The sequence below is a fragment of the Sparus aurata genome, chromosome 6 (genome assembly GCF_900880675.1).
Source record: "Sparus aurata chromosome 6, fSpaAur1.1, whole genome shotgun sequence".
NCBI classification, from domain to species: domain Eukaryota; kingdom Metazoa; phylum Chordata; class Actinopteri; order Spariformes; family Sparidae; genus Sparus; species Sparus aurata.
Window position 1 is genome coordinate 17,417,509 of NC_044192.1, and position 27,367 is coordinate 17,444,875.

The window sequence follows — 27,367 nt, forward strand, 5'->3', positions numbered from 1 at the left end:
ATCAATAAATACTTTAATTTTAGTACTACAAGCACATTTTGGTAATAATTGTAATGTTGTGTCAATGTTGTCAATGGTCTGCATACCTCCTCCATCATTATTGATTTAGACCACTTCATGCTCAGCTATCCGTTGTTGTTACTTGAACAAGCACCGCCCCTCTCTGGCGGCAGGGAGGTACTGCGGTCTGTGTGCGCTCGGTTTACAGTAACCATGACTACCAGTGGTGCTAACGAAGGGTATCGCCAACAGTAGTTACCTTGAGGAGCCACTTCAAGTGAGAGTGAACCTTATTCTAATCGTCCTTGATACCCTGTTGAGTAGTTTCTGAAAATAAAAAATGGACACGTCGGTAGTTGTGCCTGTCGAGGCAGAGGGGTTTATTCAAAGTCTGGAAACTTTCCCTCTCAAGGAGGTGGGCTCTGCAAGGTAAGATGAAGCTGCTAACTTAGTTAGCTTCAGCTAAAGTTAGCAGACCGTTAAAGACCCAGCTACATACCTAAACATGGTTGTTGCATGAGATGTTTGAGAAGAGACTTGATTTTGTTTTGTTTTTCACAGTACAAAATGAATGAATGAATTACTTTTATTATTGTGTCATGCATACAGTGTATGCCCAGCCCGCATGGGCTTATAGGACACCAAAAAAGAAAAGAAAGAACCAAACCAGATCCAGAGCACAACTGGATCAGCACAATATCATCAGCACATCAAAAATTAATTAAACAAATGTACCTGTCGTCTTTTCCAGGCTTGAGAGATAAAGCTAGCAGTTTTAAACACATTAAAATTAAACAACCACTCCAGCTTCTGCTCATCAGAGCACCAAAATATTTCAGGGTTTTGTCCATAGATTTCATGAAATAATACCTCTCTTAAGTCATCATACTTTGTACAGTATAAAAGGAAATGAGACTCACTCTCTACTTCATCTAGCTCACACATTTCACATATTCTATTCTCCTCTGGAATATTTTTAAATCGACCAACCTCAATGGCCAGAGGAAGAATACCAGATCTCAACTGTGCAACTAAAGATCTTTGACTTCTCTGTAAACGTGATGTAACATATAATTCAGGTCCAAAATTAGATTTAATCTGCATATATGTCCTTAATTTTGGTTTTAATAGGACATTTTCAAACCATTTCTCTTCAAATTTCAATAGAAGCTTATCCTTGATGAAGTTAACACTACAGCACAAGTTATTCCTATAAATATAGACCATATCCACCTCCTAAAAAATAGAATACATTTCTTTTGACCAGGGGGAGCTATGTAATTTACTCCATATAAATACTTTTTTATTTATTCTATCCTCTGCCATTTTGTTTAGTCGATTCCACAATCGAATCATTTCACATTTTCGCTGTACACATCCTGGAATCCAGCCCATATCTCCTTCTATTGCTGGGACTGGCGCAAATTTATGGACACCCAAAAAATATCTTATAGCTCTATTCTGTATAGTATCTATAACTTTGGACTCTTTAAATCCCCATACACCTGCAGCATAATTCAGTATGGGAGAGACGCATGCATTATACAGTTGAGTATATGTAAAGTAACCCAAATCATTACAAACTTTCATTTTATTAATAACTGATCCCAATGCTCTCCCAGCTGAATCAGCAAGGCACCTAAAACCAGTTTCAAACGTCATAAAATCATCCAGAAGGAAACCTAAATATTTATATGAGCTAACATATTCCAAGGGAACTGAATCAAAATAGAATGTTTGTTTACTTCTTTCCATACCTTTATTTCTAAAATGCATTATCTGTGTTTTGCTCTTATTTATCACTAATCTCCATTTATGACACCAGGAGCTAACCAAATTTAGCATATTTTGTAAATCAGACTCAGATTCTGCCAGTAAAATAATATCATCCGCGTATAATAGAATACCTAAATTAGTGTCATCCAAACATACACCCAGATTATTTTTCTTAATCTGTAGAGCTAAATCATTCACAAACAATGCAAAAAGTGTTGGAGAAAGAATATCACCTTGTTTCACGCCAAAAGGGGTTTCAAACCAATCAGTATACATATCATTGATCTTAACACAAGCAACTGGGCTACCATACAGACTCTGAATAGCTTTGTAGAATCTACCATCCACCCCTACTTCCATCAGTTTAAGGGCAAGTAAATCTCTATTAATCCAATCAAATGCCTTTTGGAAATCAACAAAACATGAGAAAGTGGGTTTACCTGTGGCGATTCTAGCTCTAATAATAGTTGACACTGAATGAATATGGTCAGTACAAGCACGACATTTTCTAAACCCATTCTGCTCATCAACAAGACACTGTTTCATTTCCAAATATCGAGTAAGCCTATAATTTAGTATATTAGAATATACCTTATAAACAGTACTTAGGAGACTGATGCCTCTGTAATTAAGAGGTATTCTGGGATCATTCTTTACTGACTTTGGAATAGGTTTTATGATAGATTTATACCATGGTGATGGAATTATACCATACTCAAAACATGTCTGAAACAAGCAAAAGAGGACTTCAAGAAGATATGGAGATTTTAGGGCTTCATTTGGGATGCCTTCTATGCCAGGTGTTTTCTTCAATTTTACTTTGTCCAAAGCTTTTTTAACTTCTTCTATAGTAATATCCCGATTCAAAACTGTATTTAAACTATAGCCTGGCATATCCATAGCCAACCCCATCATACAATTTGAATCACAAACATTACTTAAGAACAGGTCATCAAAACCAGGTGGAATAAGATGTCCAGAAAATGTATTTGCAAAATCTGTTTTCCATTTCTCAAGCACAAACTCTTTTTTATTTTCAGTGTCACCATTATCTAATAAAATCTCCATTGGGATTTTTTTTTAGTTTCTTAGGACCTAATTCATTAATTTCTTTCCAAAATTGTTGTGGATTGTTACTTTGCAATCGGTCTAGCTGTAATGCTTGTCCTCTTCTAAACTGTCTTTTATAAAATCTGACTCTCTTATCAAAGTTAGACTGAGTCTGTTTGTAGTGATCTTTAAGTTGCTTTCTAATAGCTGGATCTTTACATTTCAAAAATTTCCTCTCAGCCTGTCTCTTTTCATTCAGAAGTTTTTTGAGTTCTGCATTCCAATATGGTTTATTCCTATCCACTTTGAAAGGTATTCCTCCCTGGCCAGATAAAGATTTTCTTGATAAATTCGTATTCATTTCCCTATCCATTATATCACAAAATAATCCATACCAGTTATCAATATTACTTTGCGTTATCACCCGACCTTCTAGGTTACCCATAAGTTCCAGCAGAGCCATACGACACATATTAGATGAAAGAAAGTTGTCTGGAAATATTCTAGGTCGTCTTTTAAATAAATTAATCCCAGAATCATTTTCAGAAGAACAAAACTCAATAGCAGCATTAATTTTAAACTTAAACATTAACAGAGAATGCTCCGGTAACCTACTTTTTTCTCCGATAAGGTCAATACAAACAGGGTTGTTGCTCAAAATCTCAGATGGAGTTATCACTTTTAAATCAATACAAGTCTCCAAACAATCGTGAGGAGTTATTATATAGTCCACCACTGCTCTACCTCTTGATGATATAGATGTAAAATTGTCAGTATCAGGATTTATTCTGCCATTTAGGACACAGCATTTACAATCCCTGAGAAATTCAAGGAGTGATTCCCCGTGACTGTTCATGCTTAGGTCTACAGAAGTGCTTAAAACAGTAAATAAATAGTAGTATCACCACAGTGTAGAAATACTCTGTTAGAGTAAAATCCCTGCATTCAAAACAGGCCAAAGTAAAAGTACAGAAGTGTTATCAGCAAAATATGCTCAATTAAAGTAAAAGTACTCACCATGCAGGATGGACCATTTCAGAAAATACATATGATTGTATTTTATAATTACTGTAATAATTACAGCACTTTAAAGGTGTCCTATGCAGTTTTGGCTGAGAAATTTTAATCGTAAGAGAAAGATCGTCATTTAACTATTTCTATGCTTATACAAACTTAATAAACAAAAGTGAAATCTGATATTAAACTTAAATTACGTAGTGAATTTGATCAATACAGCTCCAAATGACAATTATTTTTATTTATTCATTAATCTATTGGTTATTTTCTTGAAAATTCCAGGAAAAAAGTGCCAAAACCCAAGATGACACTCTATGATGTCATGTTTTTTCCACAAAAAGGGTTGTTCATTTTGCTGTCATTGATGAGAAAATTGTCAAATCGATTATCCAAATAGCTTAACACCAGACTTGCAAAATGAGCAAGATATGATTTGATAGACCCAACTTTAAATTGACTGAATAAAAACATTTCTGAGCATTGATTTAAATTAAATTAAGTCTGAGCAGACCTCAGGTGTGTCTGGGGAGTTAATATCAAATATTTAGTACGTAGAATTGATGCTTCTCCATGTTGGCTTTGACAATAGCAACATTTATCAGACCAGACAGTTTTGGACAGTTCATAAAGTAGCAAATCAATCAGTCTAACACTGAACAGTTTCATGATTTTTCCGTAATGCAGGTGGTTCAGGCAGCATGAGTACATTGAAAAACTGAACATGCAAGCGATTCTGAATGCTTCAGCCATGCATGATGAGTTCGTCAAGGAGTTCCTGGTATCATATGGAAAGGTGACTACTACCCCTCTGCTTATGATGTTGAAATGTCTGTGGCATTTAGACAAAAAAATAACAATATCTAACCCCCCTGTCTAGATACCTGTTCTGGTCCATGAAATGATCCTTGTGGAAGTGTGGAAGCACAAAGTGTTCCCCGTCTTATGTCAGCTGCAGGACTTCAATCCCAAGAACACATTTCATCTGTACATGGTGGTGAGTGCAAAACGAGGTGGAAGATGCTGATCAGCTTGTCACACTTACAACTGAACTAATGTCTCTTTCTTAGATCCACCATGAAGCCACGATCATAAACCTACTTGAAACGATAATGTTCCATAAGGTCAGTGTGTGCACAAATACATAAATTATGCTTATCTGCAGCACATTTTATATAATTTGAAGCATGGATGTGATCACACGGTTGGGCGGTTTAGACTCTTGGCCCCTTCTGTCTTCTTAAAATTGTTTAGAAGTTTTGTGTGATGTGTTAAAAGAGTTTTGTGGGTGTTGTAGGATTCATGTGAGGCAGCCGATGACTCTGTTCTTGACTTGGTGGATTACTGCCACCGCAAACTCACGCTGCTGGCCAGCAAAGCAACTCATGACCAACACAACCCGACAGGGAAAGCAGTTGTTTCCACTATAGAGGTACGAGAGTGTGAGATTATTGCTGCTTTTGTTGGTGCATTTGTTCAGACTGTTGCAGAGTCTTTCTTTCACTTGAATCAATCAGTCACATCATTCTTTTGACTTGGTGAAGGAGTTGCAGGCGCAGAATGCTGCACTGGAGTTTGAAATCTCGCTGAAGGCTGTCTCTGTGCTGCGCTACATCACGGATCACGCAGAGAGGTAGGGCAGGATCTGGGATTTGGAGAGAATCATAGAAATCTTTTCTTATTTTCAAGCATTTACACTTCAAGCTATACCAATGCATTATTTTGCAGCATATGGGTGTGGGGGTGGGGACTTGGGTATTTGGTTGCAATCTGCAAGCTCACCACTAGATGCCACTAAATCCTACAAACTGAATTTTCAACCCCTATTAACATGTTTGTTGTCTGACCAACAGTCTGAACGCCACAGATATTACATTTCTAATCATATTGAACAGAAACAAGCAAAATTCTCAGATTTCACAAACTGGAGTCAGGGAGTGTTTGCAGGCATTTTTGCAAAAGAATTGACGGCTTGTCAATTCTCAGATCAGATAAGCTGATTGGTTTACTGTTAAATGACAATTTATACATTTACCAGTTGTTTCATGCTGACAAATGGAGAATGAATTTTGTTTTCTCTTTACAGCATCAGTGTCATCAGTCGTATGCTGTGCACCCATAACATGCCCTGCGTCCTGGTTCAGCTGATTGACTGCTGCCCATGGAGTCGCTTTAGAGAAGGTATATTACACCCTGCATAAATATATACAACTAATTTTTCATTTAATTGAACCTTTGTTTAAATGTCGAAACACAGAGCGCATTATCCTGTTTTTTCAATTATGCCAAGAGTAGACTTAAAACATTAAATAGAAACGGAAATGAGTAACACCACCAGAATACAGCTCAGACACTTGACCCATCAGTGCAATTCTGTTAAGTCTTAATGTGTGTTGTAAAGGAAGGTGAAATATGCCTGTGATGATGATGTCTCACTGTTAGAAACGCCCTAGAAGATAGGATGATAAGTGTGATAGCTGTCACGAGCTATTACCTTTTTTTCTTTTGCCTAATAATTTGCTTCCTCTCTGTCTCCATCTGAAGGCGAGATAGAAAAGTACATTAATAGCAGATGGCAAAAGATTCCTGTTGAGGACCGTTTAAAGATAACAAAACTAGATGGTCAGGTCTGGATTTCACTTTTCAATCTGCTGCTGAGACAAGACTGCCAGCGGAAATATGACTTCAACAACTTCAACAAGAACCAGCTTCTAAAGGTACACTGCGAATGAAATGTTGACTGACTCTTGTGACTCTTGTAAGAGTCTTGTGTTAACTGCTTAAGATGTTAGATCTAATAGATGTTTAACTCCCGTCACCATCCAGATGGCTACTGTAGAGTATATTATCTGTAAACTGAAACTTAGGAAGTGTGTGAGCGGAGCCAGATCATTGTCCTCCAACTTGTTATAACACAGATTCCGAAGGTTGTTTTGACTAAGATGTTTCCTCCTATTATACGCTTTCTCATCCTCTTCCTGTGCATTAATTATGTAAGCAGAGAGCCTTGTGCATCCTCACACTGTTTTTGTAAAGTATGTACTCTGCTTAATGCATTGTAGAAAAGTCTGATCGTGTTGTTATTCCTGATGTTGTGTTATTTGTGCGGCAGCTGCGGGGTTTCCTGACCGAGGTGTTGATTGATCAGCTGCCAAACCTGGTGGAGCTGCAGCGTTACCTGGCTCATCTTGCCGTTACCGACCCCGCACCTCCAAAAAAAGAGCTAATTTTAGAGCAGGTGCGTACTCACATAAGCCTACATATCTCTAAAGCTAAATAACTACGCCCCTGTGGATTTACACTCAGCTTTGCTTTATGTGTAGGTCCCAGAAATATGGAACCACATTTTGAGAGAGAATTCTGGGAAGTGGAAGGCGATAGCAAAGTATCAAGTGAAAGAAACTTTCAACCCGTCTGAAAGTGACCTGAAGCTGCAGGCACAGAGGTAATACTGAAATCACAAGTTTGAATGGTGAAGTTTCCGAGGAGTCAACTCTATCTATTTGCACTGTGTTTATTATCAAGAAGCGGTTTTGTTTTTTGTTTGTTTTTTTTACCAGGTTGGCCCAGACGTACAACTTAGATGTGATGGAGAGTTTACTCCCTGAGAAGCCAAAGTGTGGATCCTGTGGCAAAGAGGCTGCAAAGAGATGCTCTCGATGTCAGGGAGAATGGTACTGTCACAGGTAAGACTTATGCAAGTCCAGCAGTAATGCAGACGATGTGCTGGACTGTCTTTGTGAAGAGGGAGCTGAGCCTGAGGGACAAAGCTTGCAATTTACCTGTTGATTTACCTTCCAACACTCACCTATGGACACAAGCTTTCTGGAATGACTTAAAGTACAATATTGTGAATATATGCTGCATAAATGAATCATCTGAGACGACTTGAAAACACATCAGGATGTCACGAAAGCAACAGGCAACCATGACCATCAGACACAGTTTTCTATATTACATTTTCTGCTCATGTAAAGTCTTAAAGAGATAAAGAACATTACATTTTCTTTCTAGAGAATGTCAGGTGAAGCACTGGCCTAAGCACAAGAAAGCCTGCCAGCTTATAACCGAGGCCACAGAGAAGATCCAGAGAGACCTGCAGGTCAACAGCTGAGAGTGACACAGTTGCAGCTCATGTACTGACTGGTGGCAGATGGAAGAGGGACTCTGGAATCGCAAGATGGGAGAACAAAAATGCATGTGGACGATGCAAATTTCAATTACTATACATTTTAAATAAGGAATCTTCCGTCTTTTAGCACTGGAAAAGTTGATTCCTCTATACAGAATTTTGTCATCTAAAATGTTTTCTCATGTGATAACCTTTAGTATGTTGTTGTAACCAATTATTTATTTCTGTAATTAAATCTTGAGGGGCTTTCTACAGTAATTTTTTTATACCTACATTTTACACCTATGGTTTGTGTTAAACACAGTGGAGCAAATAAAAATGCTTTAATAACTCCCTCTATCTTGTCTTCTTACCCAGCGCTATAAAAAACAGAAGCATGTAGGCAATGACCACTCTGAAATGTAGCACAAATGAAATTTCAATTTCATTACATTAAAAAACATGTGCATAGGGTCAAAAAGTCAGCATAATAGTACCTAAAGATTCTGCAAATAGTCATCTTAATGTACACATACACATTTTATTATGAGTGATTCATATATGTTATAGATTAATGTATTGTTAACATGTGGTCGCACCATATAATACTATATAAAAATACTACACATAGTATTTTTTTTTTATATATATATACCTAAATATATCTTACAATGGGTTATTTTTTACATATGTTGTTAACCTGCACTCTGTATACCCAAGGATGTATGTGTGTAATAATTTGTCATACATCACATTTCCGTACGGACAGTGAGAAAATTAAACTCTCTGCATTTAAATAGTCACTTATTGCTACACAGCTGGTTAAAATGTATTTGTGGTGCCTCTTGGGTCTTGGTTAATGTTGTGTGTTGTGTTCAGACTTTACCCTAACCCCGGTGCTGGATTCGCCCTGTCAGTAAATATATGACAGGATTGCCTCCAGGATTAAGCATTAAACACACAGTATATTTGACATTTTTCCAGTTAATGTATGTATATTGGAGGTTTTTCACAGCTGTGGTACATTAAAGCCAGAGCCATCACACACACAGAAACGGTGTGGATGGAGGGGTGCGGGACTCTTGCACGCCCACACAGCTGTGCTCCGGACTCAGAAGCACCCCCTATGTGAAAACATTCCGGATGTCGGCACAGCTCAGTCTCATCTCACTCTCTCCTTTCTTCTCATGATCTGCTGCTTCCTCCTACAACAGTCTGAAAAAAGCAAACATCTAAAGATGGTTGTTGTCTGGAAGAGCGCTCACACACGGCTGATGTTACCGTAAAGAATAGGAAGAAGAAGAAGAAGTGTGGCCTCCGCGTGTGGATGTAATTAACCGGTGATGAGAGGTTATTTCCAGAGATGAAGCCGAGGCTGCTCACCTCCGTTACTTGGAAACAGTCTGACAAATTCTCTGCGGAAAGTTTTTCTCCTCGGATGGAAGAAGTTCTGAGACAAAGCGGCGGCCTCGGGGCTGTTTTCTGTCCTGTTTCTGGTAAGTTGGACTAAAGATCACACTGTTCTCTGTAGTTTCAAAAGTATATCGATTTGCCAAGGCTGTTGTTTTATGACTTAAACATGTGAGTGTTCATCCTCCGAGTCGTCCTGAATGCATCTTTAGTTGTCGGATTGTACAGAAGAATTGGAGCCGCTCCTGTCATGGTTTTGTAAAGCTTACATCACATGTTATACATTTAATGTGTTAAAGTGATGTTTAACATGCTTTTGTAACTACTTTCTCACCCTGCTGTACTTACGCTGGGTTTGCAGAATGTCCAGAGTTACATAATGACTTACAGAGGATGTGATGTATGACGACCCAGCGTGTCATACGAAACATGTTTTGTATGTACATTTATAAAAGGTCAGGAATCATCTTTATATGTAAAGAAGTAACACACACTGTACAGTAGTTAGGCTTGTATATAATCACTGTAAACCATTTACTGGAGTATTTAGGTCCATACCACCGCATCTCAGAGTGAGTTATGGCACTTTTAACTCATTTTTAATGAGCAGCTGTACTTTAGCTTCAGCAGAGGATTCTCAACACATGATCATTTTATGAAATATGATGTTTGGTACCATAATCAGGGCTGGTAATGACTAATTACAGCTCTCAAATGACTGTGATTAAGTCTTTATTCAGTACCTGTACTTTATTTTTTTCAAGTCTTTAATTTTACTCATATTAAATTATGCATCAGACCATGAAATCTAGTCATTTACTTTTAAAGTCACTTTTGAGTAGAGTTCAATTTCCTTGACATTCTTTAATTCTATTTTTGTCTCATGTACATACACATGTGTAGATAGTATTTACACATGCATCATATTCCTGCTGCCCTATGTATTTATTCTGTTTACTCTGTTGTCGTTTTTCTTTATTCATTATTGTACTATTGTTATATACATTTTATTGATTACATAACTCTTTATCATTTCTGTAGTTGAGTCTCCAAGCAAAATATTTGCACACGAGTGTACTTTGTACAACCTGAGTGACAGTAAACATCTCAAATCTTAAAATGAATATCTACATTTTTCAGCTGCATTTTTGCGGCAAAAAAGGCTGTCCTATCACAAACAGGCCCCAAAAATTCCTGACATAAAAACACACACACACACACACACACACACACACACACAAAAAATAAACCCTCTGCAGCAGGATCAGGTTTGATCACAAGATGTGATCACGATCACTGAGCAGAACAGCAGGAGTTGGGAGTAATTAAGAGTAAATAAGATTTTGGAGAACCTTGACTGAATCGCTCCTGTTTATGCCATTTCATTTTTGTGAGGTGAAAATGTTCCTTAAATATGTAGAGTCTGTAATTAATAATACTTTTATTTATAACCTTAGCATGGTGGCAGAGTGACAGTTTGCGCAGGAAATCAGTCAGTTAAGGGAACTTCGGATCCTAAAACCATTTTTCATCGCAACAATGCAATGCAGTGGCAGCAACAATACAAACACGTTTGCTTTGGCCCGTGTCCCACCATTAAGTTTCAGTGTTGGTCCACCGAGGGGAAAAGGTTTGGCCACCCCTACATCACAGTAATGATGATTCAGTAATGTAAAATGGGGCCATTCTGCTGCATAATGAGTTTATTTAGCTGATAATATTTCACTTTTGAATGAATGCAGGAAGTCTTTTTGAATCTGTAGTATTGCAGGATCTAAATACTCCACCACTTGTTATAGTTCATGTTGTTTTTTATGTTTTTGAATGACAAAGCAGTCTAAGGTTTAATGGCCCATTTGATTTTAGTTATTTTACAGATCAGGCATTCAGAATCTACTAGCATGAAGTACGATGTTTACGTTTGATAATGAAACGTGCCAGCTTACCAGCTATTCCATTATTTAGCTGAAAACACATCAACACACATTTGAAGTGCAGATGAATCATACATCATGCACGGACCAACTGAGTCAAATGGAAATGTTAGTTTCAAAACCACCACGTAAACAACGAGAGGCAACTGACATCAATCAAATTAACATTACAATATCAAGATCACAACGTGAACAATGTACAAACAACAGAACAAATAGTGTTTGTCAGGTTCAAGTGTGTTATTGTATGTATTTCAGTGATAATGGAGGAAGCCACGCTCTGAGGGACATCATGTCTTCCTGGGGCGAGCTCATCGAGCTCCGCGACCTGAGGACGGACGGAGAGCGCATAGAGCTGACCGGCTCGCGTTCGCCCTGCTCGCCTCCACGCCTAGAGAGAACCAACGCCCTGAGGATCAGCCCGGGGAAGGTCCCAGACCTGCTGAGCAGGGTGGGCATCATCCGAGTCCTGAGCAGCACCCAGGACCCCCAGATGACTGAGGAGAGGGGAGAGGGCCACAACTTCCAGCCCTGCAGCCACGCTCAGCCCACGTGGTGTGACCTGTGTGGAGACTTCATCTGGGGCCTTTACAAGCAGAGCCTGCGGTGTGTCAGTGAGTCGGCTTACATAGGCTTTTTGCACGCCTGGGTGTGTGCATGTGTGATCGCCTCTGTGCATAGGGGAGGAAGATATGACAAAGAGGAAATTTGGTTAAGCAGCAAAAAGATGTGGGTGCATGCCTGGTTTACTCTGCACTCTATAGCTATTATTTTGCAGAAATCCCAGCTTTAACTCCCTTGTTTTGCAGTACCATGAACGTTCTCCATTTTGTCTTCCAGCACAGTGTTTATAAAGAAACGGCGTTAAACATGCACGCAGTAGTTTGAGTGGCTTTTGTGGTTTGGTTATCATCTCAGCTCAGGGTCGGCTACAGACAAGTATGATCTACACTCTCAGGATTTCTCTTAGAGTTGCAGCAGTCTTGAACTTCCTTTTCATCAACTGAAACCCACTCAAATGTTGCTGTGGTTTGTGTGAAGCGTCTTAAAGTAACCTGGTCATAAAAACACAAAAACAGACCATCACACTGATAATAATTGTAAAAACTGTGATTAAGAAAAAAAAAAAGGAAATTGAAATCTACATCCATGAACTGTAGTGTCTTACCCCTGTTTTATTTCACAGCTGTGCTCAACAGCTTTGAGTAAAGGTATTCATTTACCATTTTATAAATGCAAAACAAAACAGAAAGGGTCATACTGCAAGAGAAAGCTGAGGTAAAATATCTGCAGTGACCAGTAACGACCATAGGAGGACATCACCCGTCTAGAACTGCACTCCACACATGCACGTTAACATATATGAGTTTGTCATATGTGCTCATGTTCGCCGGCATCTTGGCTAAACTCAGTGACTTCCCGTTTTACAGATTGCAGATTCACATGTCACTACCGCTGTCGAGCCCTGATCCGCCTGGACTGCAGCTGGGACAGAGGCTCTCTGGCCGACCACACGTGTGTCGTGGAGCAAACCATAGAGACGGACACAAATGTGGTAAGGAGCTTTTGTATTTGGCAGTATGATATGACTGGTTTAGTTCTCCATGTTTGCACGCAATCAGGAGTGGCGGGGAGTCACTGTTCACTTGCTTCATCAACATGGAGGAACTGTGACATGGTTACCGTTAACCCTCCGAACGCCAACAACACGCTGGCAGGTTGGAAGGTACGTTTGACTGGCGAAATCACCAAATTGACACAATTCATCATTGCCAAAAACAGCAAACGGATAGGAACAACTGTATTATTCTCTCATATCCGCTTTTGTAAGAAAGAATAACCAAATCTTGAAATAAATAAAATACTGCTGCTTAACCAAAATCACTTTATCCTAAACGTCTCGTATAAAACCTCGCCAAAAATAACCCACAATTCTTGCTATATTGGTAACACCTGTAGACACTGGGTAAGGGTTAGGGAGAAAAATCTTAATTTACGGCATTATAACAGTGCTGTAACACTATGTTCTGTTCTGTGCAGGACTGATATTTTGTGACAGACGTAAAGGGAACTGCTCGGGGTTCAGAGGGTTAAAAATGAGACCATGAATGAGGAAACCGGTTGCTCATTTAAGCTTCTGTACTTTGCATGTGACACTGTCCTGCCTGGTTTGATTGCATGGTAATTCTGCTTGACTGTTTTAAAGGACAAATCAATGACTTTATGGCCAAAAAATGGGAACCACTTAATCTGGCAATAAACACACACCCTTCCCCCAGTTCCACCAACTGAACAGGTTCATTACTAAGGGTGACCTGAACCTGTCACAGCTGACTGTATTTGCTGAAAACTATCTTGCCCCAGATAGGGGGCAGCTAGCAAAATCAAATTTATAAAGGGAAGTAAAGAGATTTGAAGGGGAAGTTGAGGAGAAACGCAAAGCAAAATCGTCTTTTGCAAGATCCTGTTCGGTTTATTTAACAACTACAGCAACACATCAGTTTGGGTAATGTTTTGTTACATCCAAATACATGTGCTATACATATAAAAACACACCCAACAACAGGGTAAAACCATAAAAAACATGAATTTTTTTATGTGATAAAATAAGGTTATTGGAGGTAGTCGAAAAGAGTACAAAACAAGTAATTTGCCATCCTGTTAGTCTACAGCAAGAATAAAGAGGGACAAGAAAACATTGTAATAGTAATGACTAGGGTCAGAAGGCATCTTATGTCCTTTACTTAATGTGTTTACAGCATTAATTAAATAGATAAAGTCAAGTTCTGGTTGCTGTACATCTAAAAGTTTAATTAGAAGAAGACTCTGCACCACATACTGTTATTTATAACGAGGGGAGTCAAGGATACGGGCCGGTGGTTGTTCAAGGCTGCAGTGTTTGTTCTCTCTTGGTAACGGGCTTCATTCCCTCACTATCAAGCACTTGTTTCTTATCAGAAGAATGTAAAAACTCCAGCAGAGCACGGACAGTGTGAAGGCATGGCTGGGTGTGTTCTTGGTGCTGGAGCTCTGGTGTAAATAGGCCTTTCACACAACACTGAACAGACGAAACACATCTGCCTCAGCTGAGAAAAATGCAGCCATGATTAATGTTATTGATAGCATGTGTGCATCTCCTGCTATGACATGTTAAATTATCTGCAGTTAGCATAACATGTTACAAAAAAGGCACAAACAAAACATGCAAGACAAGATCACGCAGTTCTGTATCAACAAGCACAATCTTGTCATTTTCACTTCTGTAATGTTTGTGCCACTACATTTTATTTCTTTTTTTTTTTCTTTTTGTCTTTTTAACTTTCTTGCAATCCAGCTCAGTTTAGAACAGCTGGAGGGTTTCTGGCTGTAGCAGCACACATTTGTGAACTCCAAAGTATTTCCTGCCAAAAATATCATATCAGTCAGTACTCCTGCTTATGACCAATATGGTAATAAAATACACAGTCAACTCCTCTGCATGTAAGAAAAACATAGATGTGTCTTCACCAGGTGGACGCGTGCCCTCGTTTATTTTTTTCTTTTGCATTCCTCCATTTCATTGTACTAGAACCAATTAAATTGTTCAGATCTGGGTGGAATGTCCCAAATGAACACAGGAAAAAAGGGGTTTGTTTATTTGTCTCAAAATCTTTTATCACAGCTTTAAATGCAGCTCATTCTCAGGCATAAATTAAAGACATTTTTAATCAGCATGATTTTAGTTTAGAGAAGCGAGGCTCACATTACAAAAAAAACTATAAACCTGGAATCACCGTTTGTCACATTTGAGTCCCCGTGATGGTTTGGAAAGTGTTTATATTGCAGCAGATGCATAGTAAAAATAAGACATGCAGCTGTTATCTTCTACTGAGTACCAATATAACATTTGACATTTTTATTCAACGTGAGGACAAAGATTGCTACGACACAAAGAAACATATTTTGGCGGGACGGATTACAGTGTTGACAACTTGTGAGTGTGTTCACATCATCAAGACAGTCGACTGATTACAGTCATGGTCATGTGAGGGCTCAAATACTTTGAACTGACAATGTGATACCATATCCATTAAAGAGGGTGTCATTACATTAAATAACGGTCCGATGTCAGAAAAATCAGTGTCCTAGAAGGCCCTACTGAGTTGCATTATGGGAATTGTAGTAATTGAAGTACTAAGCACAAACGTTAGGGCATTTCTGCCTCTGCTGCTTTGCAATTTCCTTTTTGTTTTGTCTTTTCCTCTCCCCTATCGCATCATCAACTAAATGTTTGAGTATTTCTGATAATATCACACTCAAATCAATCTGCATATAATCAGTATTATCTACATGCTAAGTGTTGACATTTAGGGGGCCTTGGTGTGTCTCCGCTTCACTGGCAGCATCAGAGAGCCTGAATACCGCTGCCCACTGAGGGGCAAGGGCAAAAAAAACCCCTAAAGCTTAGTTCCCTCTTCAGGATTTTAACCCTGATCTTCCACTCATCGAAGCTTTTCGGAGATCACTGACACAAAGCCCCAGATCAGAAGCTAATCAGTGCATGCTCCCGTGAATGCCAAGACGTGATCCAGGCAGGTGTATCATTTCAGTACAAGAATATTCCTTGCTGCCCGCACATCGTCCATCCTGTCACACATACATACCTCCTTTTTCTTCCTTGTTTTGTCGATGCAAATCATGCGAATTAAACCGGGACTGCTTGGATCACATCCTGCCCGTGTCACATTTTGGGTGTGTGATCTGATAATGCATGACCCCCGTCACAGAGAAGTCATGTAGTGTGAAAACCACAGAGACTTCAAGAAGCCTGATCACAAGACAGAACCATAAAGTTGTGTAAACAGAAGGCTACATCTGTCAGAGTGCACTTAATTGCGTTTTCTACATGGAAGGGCGCTCTAGAGCAGTGTTTCTCAATCTTTCGCGCAAAGGTCCCCTAAACTGACACAAAAATGACACTAAAGACAGAAAATATGAGAAACCCATGAGCAACTTCTGCATTTAATTATGGTGAAAATAAATGATTCCCTTTTGGCACCTCTTGGAAACCACCCATGGACCCACTTTTAGAACCGCTGCTCTTGAGGGCATTTTATCATGTTTTATCTTCCACAGGGACATCCAAGAGGCCACTCATGGTTCTCTTTTTGTTGCTCTTACATGGACCTCGTGGGAACATGTTGAGGGGGGATAGAGGCATGGTTTATACTAGCCACTCCAAATAAACTAGATAAGGAAAATGTAAATTTACTTGGCAGTCTGAGTTTAAGAATTCAGGATTTGTACTTATTTAAAGGTGCACTATGAAGTTTGGGGGAGGAAATTTTAATTAGAAGAGAAGCTCTTCATTTACTTTTTTATGCTTAAACAAACTTAATAAACTGTCTTGACTTAATAAACTGAATAAACAAACTGACCTCAAAGGACAACACATTAGAGTGGTATAGTAATGAGTCTTAAAACCACCTAACTAGTGGCTAAACGAGACTGGAGGACTTTAGCTGCAACCTATTCTCACTCTTAACTTTACAACTTGTAGATTAAAAAGTTAATAGCAAACATGTATAGTAATTGTGTAGTAAGATGCTTAGTGGTGGGGACCTAACCCTGTGACTGCAGTGTAGTCTGTTTATATCCACAATAACATAACCTTAGCTTTCTACTTCTAGCTATTTAATTTACTATTTTTGTTTGGTGTGATGACATTTAATGTCTGTGACAACATTTGTTGCCTCATTTAGCCACTTGTTAGCAACCATCGTTTTGTGTTTAAAACACGTAAGCGCTTTATGATCAAATTGTGGGACATTTAATGATGTATTCCATGTGGTAATACAAAACATGTGAATATCTTCAGCCTGTGGTAACCACAGATCTTATTTCAGGCATTTAACCGAAAACCAGTTTAAAAAATCATTGACTCTGGGATGACGGAAACTTAAGCAAAAAATGCTAACTGACTCTGTTGCATATGGTTGGTCTTTGTTTATATTTGGCGGACCCTGCCACCTTTCTAGCTTCAAACAGTGTTCTGAGGACCTCATTTTACTTGTTTATTCAGTATTTCTGAGTTGGTGTTATTGCTTCCCTTATAATAAAATTATGAGTTTGAACTGTTGTTGGACATTGTTTGTCCAAATCTACACAGTGCCCCTTTAAATGTCTTGCATCGATCTCTTCCGCTGAGGAATAATGAAACTCACATGAGGCCTATGGCGGGGGGTGGTGGTGTGACCACTGCCCACTATCACATGACTCTGTCGGTCCAGCGTGGAAGCTGCCAGCATCATCCATGGGAGCACAGGCGGCTGAGAGAAGAGGGGAGGGTGGGGTGGTCGAGGAGGAGGAGGAGGAGGACGGGAAGTGTTCGGTATTTCCCCCGGTCGTCCAATCGCGACCAGCCGCGGTGATTTTGTGTATTTTCCAAACTCATCTCAACGGACCTGGGTGGGGCGTCGGCCGGCCGGCGGGGGGAAGGAAGCGAAGCAGCAAGGGCGGGGGCCTGAACTCATACATCCTGTTTCTCACAGACTCAGTTTACACAGTGGAAACGTGGCCGCTAGATTAAGATCGAGGAAGAGACCGTTTGATTTTGTCGAGTTACACTTGTGTTATCAAGAAGTTACTGAGATATTTCGTCGTCTGCGAATTTGAAGTTAGCAAACGGACGTTACCGTTGTAGAACATTACAACCCGGCTTCCGTAAGTTTAAGAGTGGTTTGTTTTAACACTATTTTAAGTCGTCGTACTTTAAGTTCCGATATTTGACTCTAGCGTTAAAGGGTTTTTACTGATAGTCAGCATGACAAACGAGGTTAGCAGCTCGGACAAAAGTCCTTCCTTCGAGATGACCTGGGGAAGCTCCACCAGCAGCGGCTACTGCAGCGAGGAGGACTCGGACTCCGAGTTCGAGCAGTACTTCACGGCGCGGACATCTTTCTTCCCCAAAACCCGGAAAGCTAACGTTAATGCTATCGTGAAGAAGGTGAGACGAAACTTTAAAGAAGACGACAAAACATAATAAATATAAAGTTAGGCTTGATAAAAGCTAGTTCCTCAATTTAAAAGGGGGAAGTAAGAGCAGAGGGTGGGTGATGGGTGATACAGAACCGCTACTCTCGCGTTACTTGATATTTCTGCTCTCTTCTATGACATTTTGTTTGTTTTAAATTAAGCATTATGTCCATATCATTAGTTGTTACACATCCAAGAGTTTGTTTTCTGTAGTATGTGTTTTGCTCAAGGGCACCCCCGCAAACAAGTTGCCAGCAAAGATGAACATGCAGGCAGGGTGGAGTTCTGGTTCCTCCTGTTTTCATTAAAAACAGACATGAGTCGTGAGAACTTATCTGTAAAGTGCATATCAGCCCTGGGGTAGACGCAAATACAGGTTTGGTCTAATAGACACACCTCATCGCATGATTCTGTAGTGACAAACACAGACCCACAGCTGAACTCTGCTGAGAACAACCCAAATGTCATGTTTGGTGACGCAGACCGGCTTCTCAAGTTTCCAGCCCGACACCCACACCACTATTCATTGACTGTTCCTCCAGGTTTCGCACACCAATTTCTCAATCACAGTTGAGTCATGTGTTGTTCTGGGTTTGTCCATTTTCTGTTTTTTCTCTTTGTCGCGCACACCCACTCACATATCAGTTTCGTCATTGAGAAACGGACACAGTTTATTGTAAAAGTCACCGTTTTCTGTCCCTGCGCAGAGGCCACCGTTGTTTGATGCTGTTGGCACTCTGCAACACCGTTTCTGATGTGACACTCCTTTCATGGGCATGTAGAGGCACAGTAGTTGCATAGTTTATCCTCCTACTGTTGCCATATTGGAAAACCACACTTGAACCATGTATTGATTTTATTGACTTGTTAACAGCAGCACATCAACTCGGCAGTCTTTCAATCTGCCTCGGGATTGCCCCTATTGATCTGCTTGACAAAGATTTAAAAGCTACAGAGTCGTTTTAATTGCCAGGGTTGCTTTTCCTTAATCAATTTGGAGTGTGAAAGCAGGACAAAAATAGATCGTAAATATATGCAGAGAAAATCTGGAGAAACCTGCTCAAATATCAACACAGATGTTGGTAGCATCCATAGCACTGTAGGGACAGTTATGTTTGGATAGTAGTTCTCAGGAAACCCCCTGCTCCTGCCTCAAGGGAGTATGCTGGAGTACAGCGTGGAAAATAAATGTTTGCCGCCTCAGAGTTCTGTTGAATTTTCTTTCCACACAGGAAGTTGATCTCATTAGTTGACACAGGATAAGCCCTAATTGAGCCAACGGCTGGGCAGATACTTGGGGCCAAATGTGCATGACTGAAACATGACTGGTGGTGTGCGGTTGATGAGGCAGCTGACTTCACAGGATGTGTCTGAAAAACAAGGGGGGGCATTGTCTTCTCCCACTTGTGAGAGCCAGAGAGGGGAGGCTATTTTTACATGAATACCAAGTTGAGGAATGCGATGCAGAACCGTTGCTCGCAGTCATTGCAAACAGCTGCCAGTTGCACATTACCTCCCTCCCATCCCTCAGTTTTCCTCCTCCTTTCGTTTACCCCTCCCACACCGAGGGATCGGAGCAGTCCAGCAGGATTGGACAGAGCTGACATCATCGTTTTTGCTACGTTGTCAGGAAGTTGAGTCTGATGCAACCGGTGCTCACTGTTAAAACGGAACAGAAAGTTAATTAACAAAACATTTACTGAAGCGCGAGTGTCTCCAATCCTCTTCACAACACTGGGCAATGTTGTTGGAAGAGGCCATGTTTGAAGCAAATGTTGATCATGCCACTCCCGCTTCACAGCTTCCAACTGTGGAAATGGCACAAAAACACACATTCTCACTTACTAAATGTCACATTTGAGACATACAATGGTTTTACACAACAGCAGCATGTTGTAAAGATGCATTAAAGTCTTGGCCCTGTGAACTGCACTCATTAATACTTCTGCCATGTTTTATTTGCTTGGTAAAAAAAAAAAGTAAGGCATCTGTAACCTTTTAATTGTTACAGATCATGACATTTTTAAAGTTACAACTCATCACTGTCCATTCTTGTGCTGGTGTGTTGCTCTTGTCCCTGTTGTGGTTTTGAGGTGAGCACTGACACCTGCTGGTGTAACACTGTTACTCCTCGCTGTCTCCTCCAGGATGAACAAATTGAACTGGGAAAGCAGGAGTTGACAACCACAGATATTCAGCAGAAGGTGAAGGAATACAACTCTCAGATCAACAGCAATCTGTTCATGAACGTGGTGAGTAGTGAATAAGCATGACATGTCTGTGCATTTCCATTTTTTTTTTTTTTTTTTTTTCAGTCTAATATTTTTACTTTTCCCCACAGAACAAGGATGGTTCCTACACAGGGTTCATTAAAGTGCAGTTCAAGTTGGCGCGCCCTGTGTCTGTTCCATCTCCAAAGAAAGGAGGTCCTGATGATAGAGGGAGGAAGGCCAGTGGAGTGAAGCGTCGCACCTCTTTCTATCTCCCAAAGGACGCATCCAAGCACCTGCACATAAGCTCACGCACCTCTGCTCGTGAGGTCATCGAGGCTTTGTTGAAAAAGTTTACTGTGGTGGACAATCCTGGCAAGTTTGCGCTGTTTGAGCGCAGCGAGCGACACGACCAAGGTATTTTTTTTTTTAATGATGTTGTCATTCTGAACTCCTTCAGTGTTTGCCACTTTGTTTTAATGGAGATCTAATGCTGTGCAATAACTTAAGTCTTTTGCCTGCCTCTTACAGTTTATATTCGCAAGCTATCTGATGGTGAGCGTCCTCTCCGTCTGCGTCTGTGTTCTGGACCCAATGAGAAAGTCCTCAGTTTTGTTCTGAAGGAGAACGAAACTGGAGAAGTCAATGTGAGTGAAACATGAGCATGAGAACAAGAGATTCACACAGTGGACATGTTTCTATTAGCATATTCTGCTGTGTGCATTTTGAAGTCTTGCATTAGAAAAGGTTGTTAGCAGATGGGACAGATGGGCCAAACTCAAAATACACATACAATTCTTCCTGAAGGTTGCTTCTGTTGATTTCGGTTAATCTTAAAACTCTAAAGTATTTTCAAGTGTTTTTTTTTTTTCTGATTTTCTAGTTTGGGGGAGGTTTGAAGGAAACTCAGTAATTCAAGCGGTTATGTGCTGGATCTCACAAAGATATTTAATATACTGTCCCCAGACTAATGTGATTTTTCTCTCCTTACAGTGGCATGCCTTCTCCATGCCTGAGCTGAAGAACTTCCTGCGCATTCTGCAGCGTGAAGAGGAGGAACACGTCAAGCAGATAGTGCAGCGCTACGCTCTGGCTCGCACTAAGATGCAGGAGGCTCTGGCTGGCTCGACCCCCGGTTGACACGACTCTGCGCCGCGGGGTTAAACGTGCACCTCTTGGCTGGACAATCGCCTGACGACGACCAGTCATCGCTGCATCCAAAGATCCCAGAGAACATGACTCAAAACGCCTCTTCGGTGAACGAGAGAGTGAGACAGGGCGCAAGACAATGAGCGAGCGAGAGAGAGAGCGCTAGCGCGAATGTGCGTGTGAAATGATGCGAGAGATGAAGTGCCTTACACCTGGAGAGTCTGATGTGCCTGAGAGAATGAGTTGAGAGAATTGAAGACTGGCAGATGGGACAGCGGGTGTATCCAGTAATGTCTTTTATTATTGGGTGCCATCTGATTATCCGGTGTACCTCAGCTGTGTCACTTTAACTTTAGGGGTAGTGTCAATGATGAATCTGACATTTTTAGGTATAAAGAAAACATGAGTAGATTATTTGTAGATGTGATGCTGAAGGTGAGACATATAATCACATCTGCAATTGAATTCCCTTCACTTCAGAATAGAAAATGGTTAACACGGCTCCGAAGTAACTTTTTACACTGGTTGCACTGGTGCACATAACTTTTTTAATGTAGGTGAACTAGCAAATAATTTAAGTGCATCTTAAATACATCTTAAGTTGATCTTTTAGCACATTATGTAAATGATTGTCAACAGGAGAAAAGGTGCAGATAAATGTTTAAATTTAAATCACAGCACACGCAACAGTTTGCAGCAATGTAGATTGTTAAAAAAATTGTTACCATGTGCTTTTTATTTAAAAAATATATATTATTGGGACCATAAAACACAACTTTTGATACAAAAGTTGCCCTTTTTTTGCAATGGCAAATGTATGGGTTAATATTTGTTAAAAGGCAACTGTCTATGCTCCCAGTAGGTATTTGTTTGAAAAATATTTTTAGAATCAGGTGCACCGGTGCAACCAATGAAAATGTCAAGTTGCACTTGACAGATCTTTGGGTTCATGTTCCTGGAGTCCTGGTTAATGTGTCCAATCATATTATTCCAAGTTTAGATAAACTCAGTCTGAAAACCTATCATGATAACCATACGTCTTACCTCATATTGACATCTTTTCTTTCACCCCGTAAGAAAGTTAAACACACATTTGTCGCTGAAAGGTATTAGGATTTTCTTTTGAACCCAGTCTCAAAAATCTGCCAGGTCCTCTCGACACCCCTGATGGGTGCAACTCGAATTTTTTTTATTTTGTCACTTTGTGAGCTTGACTGATGTATGGACATTTGTATGCAATTTATGGATGTCAGAGAGCAGTGTCTAAGTGTCACTCTGGTTGACTGAAAACCTGAATGAATATTGGTATACATGTGTTTCACTGGAAGCTGTTTGTCATTCCTCATATCTGTGTTTTATTCTATCCTCTTGAAGAAAGTGTCTTCTGCTTCAGTTCATTGTATCCGTCTATGCACAAACCTATATGTTGTAGCAATCATCAAAATGTTGTGACCCATGTGCACTGCATACAGTAAAGAATTTCCAAGTTATGTCAGATTTTTGTATTATTTCAGACAAGATGTATGAATGAATGTTAAAATATTATACGTTGCTTTGTGTAAGCTATATAACATATGAATACCCACTAAAAGAAACTAAAATTTTAGACCTGGAGTCATATGACACTTTACCTACACATCACTATCCCTGACAATGACGTCGAGCAGTCGTTCATTCAGTGTTTCGCTTTAACTGTCTGTGTTGCCTGTCTGTCAGATCAGCTGATCACCTTATCGCAAGGACCAAAACAGCTAACGCTAGCTCTACGTAGCTGGGGGTAAAAGTTATGACAGGACATGACCATTTAACCGGATTTAATAAGGTAGGATATTAACCAGAGGCACGTTTCAAATGAGCGTTTCATGGCGGCGTTTGGCCAAGATAATCCTGTGTTTTCTTTCTTGTCCAGCTAGTTATCAGTTAACGCTAGCTATTGTAGCTAAGCTGCGTCAGTGGCACAAGCTAACAGGCTAACTCACCTCCAGATGAAGGTACCGTTAGCGATTTAATATTAGCTCCACTGACCGACAATTGATGGTAGTTTTACGAGACAAATCATGCGTACCAGCTATAAAACGATGGCTGTTTTAGTGAACCAGAATAACAGTAAGCCTAGCGTTATGAATCAGATTGCTTGCGCTTAGTGGTCGTTAATTGTACGGCCCGGTTGTTAGCTTACCGTTAAGCTAACTTAGTGTAACGTACCGTTACATTACAGGCTAACCTGACACTCCGAAAATGTCAAGTTCTGTGAGGTGATCATTTTATAGCGCTGTCATGACAGTCTCAGTGGCGTCTCTGAGTTGGACAAACAAAAAATGGCATTTCACCACAATGACAATGGCGCTGATCCAACTAGTAAACAAGCAAACCAAGTGGTGCTTTTCAGTAAACACAACAAGTCATGTGTCTGATTGCGAATCTGCTCTTTCTTTCTTTCTTTCTTTCTTCTGCTTTTCAGATCCTGGCTTTGGCTAGAAAGTGAGCGCATCTGTCCACCAACCGAACTGAAAGCTTTATCTGGAGAATAACTATGCCTTATCTCTGAGGATGGGAGGAAGTGGATCCAAAGCCAAAGGTGTCTGGCCTTTCTCAGGCAGTGGAGCTGGAGGCGATTCGTCCAGCGAGGGCAACGAGCAGTCTGTGGCCCGGCTCAAAGGCACCAGAAATGCAACACCGTTTGTTTTTACAAGGAGGAGGTAAATAATGCACAAGTGGTTCACCAAAGTCAGAACTTGGTTTCTTTATAGAGTTATGGAGGTGTACAGTTTTGTATTTCCTATTGGAAATATAAAAACGACAGAACACAAGGAGAGAGCGGAATAAGGGAATAACTTTATTCAAAGTCCCAGGCCAGATGGAAGCGGGCGCCCTAACCTCTCATCCACCAAGGCACCCTAACCAAAATATCAGGTTATACTCAGCAGCTATTTCAGGAGAGCATTAATCCGGTTGCAGAGGGTAGTCCACAGATTTCCCTGTAGGGCCATCCTGGATGATACTGGCGTTTCACATATATATGTTGATGTCAGCGTATGTGTTGTCTGATGTGTGTGGATACAATTGAATATTAGTTGGGCTCTAATAAAAACTGTCCACACCGAGATCTGTGAAATATGTTTGGTTTCAAAGGCAGTAGAGGCCACACACAGCGCAATGTAACACTCAAAGGACATGAAAAGTTAAAGTGCACAGTAACAGCGGAAAGTGGTTGGAATCTCACATTCCCTGCACATTACACCAAAATCAATTTATATACTATTTTAATCCCAAATTGGGAAATTCTTTTTTCCACTCACATTACACACAGTTGCGCACGCACACACAGTGTAGAGGAGATGAGCGAAGGGGCAGCCAAACATGCCACGGCGCGCAATGAGCAGTGTTAGGGGTCGGTGACTTGCTCAAGGGCACCTCGGTAATGCCCAGGATGTGAACCAGCACTCTCCAACTGCCAGTTCATGTCATTCCTTTTTTGGTCCGGGTGGGACTTGAACCAGCGACCTTCAAGTCCCCAAGCCAAGTCCCCTCGGACTGAGCTATTGCCACCCCACTCTGTGACCCCAAAATTTGCATTATGTGTTTTTCCTCTTAACTGTACTGCTATTTAGCCATTCAGATTGTTTTGGTATGACTTGCAGGTTTTTTTTTTGCTATATCTGCCAAAGAGATGTCTACCTTTCCCTCAGGCATAATGGAATATGATGGCACGCGGCTTGCGGTGCTCAAAATGTCAAAAAAATGCATTTGAAAAACTCAACAGCACTGACTCTTTTCAGAAATCATGACCCAGTTATTTAAGATAATCCACAGACCTTGTTGTTGGCAGTTTCATGTAGAAACTATTTTTCTCACTAACCCAACTGGTGAGGGGGCTGGTGGCGAGGGATGGGGTGGCTTCTGGCCATGGCCAATGGCTTGATTGGCACCTGTCAGAGGGACCCTTAAGACCCTTTCAATTTTCCTTATTAAAGCAATATTAAAGGTGATTGTGTCTTGAAAAAAAAAGAAAGAAAAGGGCAAACATTGTCATTCAGTATTGACAAAAATAGTTTCTAGTTGAATAATAGTTCAAAATGCTTATAAGTATAAGCATTTCAAGTGCACAGTAACAGCCTCAAATGTTCTGCACAATGAACTTGTCCAGATATCACTGTGGGTAAGTGAAAAAATGTATTATGGGCTTTTATGTTTTGAGAAAACTGGCCAGGTAACGCTCTTTTAACTCACATGTCGTGCTGATATCTTCCTCTCACATGTAGTTTAAGACTGATGTTTGCTTGCTGTGTTGGCAGCTCTTTGTACTATGACGAGGACGGAGATCTTGCCCATGAATTCTACGAGGAGACGGTGGTGACGAAAAATGGCAGAAAAAAGTCCAAGTTGAAGAGAATTCAGAAAAATCTGATTCCACAGGTGAGCGACTTACACGCTTTGACACCACTGATGTGTTCTGACAGATGTTTTTGAATGATTCATCACTCTGAATATTTCATTTTTTCAGGGAATTGTGAAGCTCGACCATCCCTGTATTCATGTAGATTTCCCCATCGTCCTCTGTGAGGTGTGAAAAGTTCAACATGCCTGATGTACTAAGAAGTGCGACCAGAGGTTCTCGTCTCGGAGCAAAGTCTTGTTCCAGCCTCCAACCTTGCGGTCAAGACTGGAACTGTGGAGAAAACTGTCCTATTAAACTGATATATTGAATGAAATGTTATACATTTGAATTCAACTATAGTCAGTGGGTGCCCTGTTCACAAAAAAATCCATATTTTGATATTCACATAAGTAGTGATGGTACAGGTTGTGTGTCCACTACCCAGCTGATATGTAAGCAGTCTTAGAGAATACATCAAATGAAGTTGTATTTCTCTTGTGAGTTTTTCTGCAGGGAAAAACATTGTTGATGTGAAAAGGCTTTAATGGTATATGCCTTCTGTGAGACGTAGAGTGAAGCTGTATGTGTACGTGTGTGCACTTAGGTTTGTTCGAGTGAATGTGCGCGAGAGGGAATCGAAGCTGTAGTTACAGGGTAGAGTAACGAAGGACTTTGAGGTTCATTGTACATATTGGATGGTCATGTTCTGTGTCGTCACGTCTGAGTCTGTCTCAGTAACCGAAGCTCAGACCTGCACTAGTGAACATAATGTACTGTAAATAATTTCAGATTTCTTAGTTGGAAATACTTGAATAAATGGTTTACTGAGCTGAATGTCTTGTGTCAAGATTTTGTTTTCTTGCAAAGCGTCAAATGGGAAGAATGATGCCACTTTTATGGGTTCAGTTTTAAACAAACAAGTCGTAACATGTTGAGTTTCTAGCTACCCTTGAACGGAGCAAGCATTTCTAGTTTATTCTAAGCTGAGTTAAGCTGTCCTCAGCTTTAAGTTGAATATGGAGGCATAAAGAGTGGTACTGAAACAGGGTTCCCGCACCTTCTTAAATGTAAAATTCTATGACATTTTCAAAGACTTTCCAGGCCAAATTCCCTTAAATTCAAGGACCCAGCAGGGTGTAGTTGGAGATGCATCAAGGTTAGTCAGAAATGGCAAACTGTGTGTACACATACAGGGAATTTGAATCTTGTTTGCATTTCTCTTAGTGAGCTAAACTGTTATAGACATACAGGCGGTACAACAAGAACTGAACAAATAAGGTAAAGAAAGGTGAATGGTACAGTGCTGTACATGAAGAACATG

General features: G+C 40.3%; 3 protein-coding genes across 6 annotated transcripts; all 3 read left to right on the forward strand.

Moving 5' to 3' along the window:
• The first annotated feature begins 223 nt into the window (after positions 1–223).
• Positions 224–8,307, forward strand: zmynd10 (zinc finger, MYND-type containing 10). Of its 2 annotated transcripts, none has more exons than XM_030421525.1 (12): positions 224–429; positions 4,528–4,636; positions 4,721–4,837; positions 4,911–4,964; positions 5,138–5,272; positions 5,385–5,473; positions 5,927–6,021; positions 6,385–6,557; positions 6,953–7,078; positions 7,164–7,285; positions 7,401–7,526; positions 7,855–8,307. In XM_030421525.1, the coding sequence occupies exons 1-12, from the start codon at positions 341–343 to the stop codon at positions 7,952–7,954; spliced, it is 1,335 nt and encodes a 444-aa protein (XP_030277385.1). In that variant the 5' UTR covers positions 224–340; the 3' UTR covers positions 7,955–8,307. The 2 variants fall into 2 exon arrangements, with proteins under 2 accessions (XP_030277385.1, XP_030277386.1); XM_030421526.1 differs by having other exon boundaries at positions 293–429; positions 4,504–4,636.
• Positions 8,308–9,096: 789 nt separating this feature from the next.
• Positions 9,097–23,163, forward strand: LOC115583488 (ras association domain-containing protein 1). 3 transcript variants are annotated; one of them, XM_030420390.1, is made up of 7 exons: positions 9,097–9,447; positions 11,554–11,909; positions 12,726–12,850; positions 20,457–20,561; positions 20,651–20,936; positions 21,051–21,166; positions 21,513–23,163. In XM_030420390.1, the coding sequence occupies exons 2-7, from the start codon at positions 11,588–11,590 to the stop codon at positions 21,657–21,659; spliced, it is 1,101 nt and encodes a 366-aa protein (XP_030276250.1). In that variant the 5' UTR covers positions 9,097–9,447; positions 11,554–11,587; the 3' UTR covers positions 21,660–23,163. The 3 variants fall into 3 exon arrangements, with proteins under 3 accessions (XP_030276250.1, XP_030276252.1, XP_030276251.1); XM_030420392.1 differs by lacking the exons at positions 9,097–9,447; positions 11,554–11,909; positions 12,726–12,850 and adding an exon at positions 12,924–13,021; XM_030420391.1 differs by lacking the exons at positions 9,097–9,447; positions 11,554–11,909; positions 12,726–12,850 and adding an exon at positions 17,773–18,280.
• A 172-nt stretch (positions 23,164–23,335) lies between these two features.
• On the forward strand, positions 23,336–26,880 carry tusc2a (tumor suppressor 2, mitochondrial calcium regulator a). Its single transcript, XM_030420393.1, has 4 exons — positions 23,336–23,490; positions 24,130–24,367; positions 25,964–26,084; positions 26,173–26,880. Exons 2-4 carry the CDS (start codon positions 24,219–24,221, stop codon positions 26,236–26,238), a joined length of 336 nt encoding a protein of 111 aa, XP_030276253.1. The 5' UTR covers positions 23,336–23,490; positions 24,130–24,218; the 3' UTR covers positions 26,239–26,880.
• Positions 26,881–27,367: the final 487 nt, after the last annotated feature.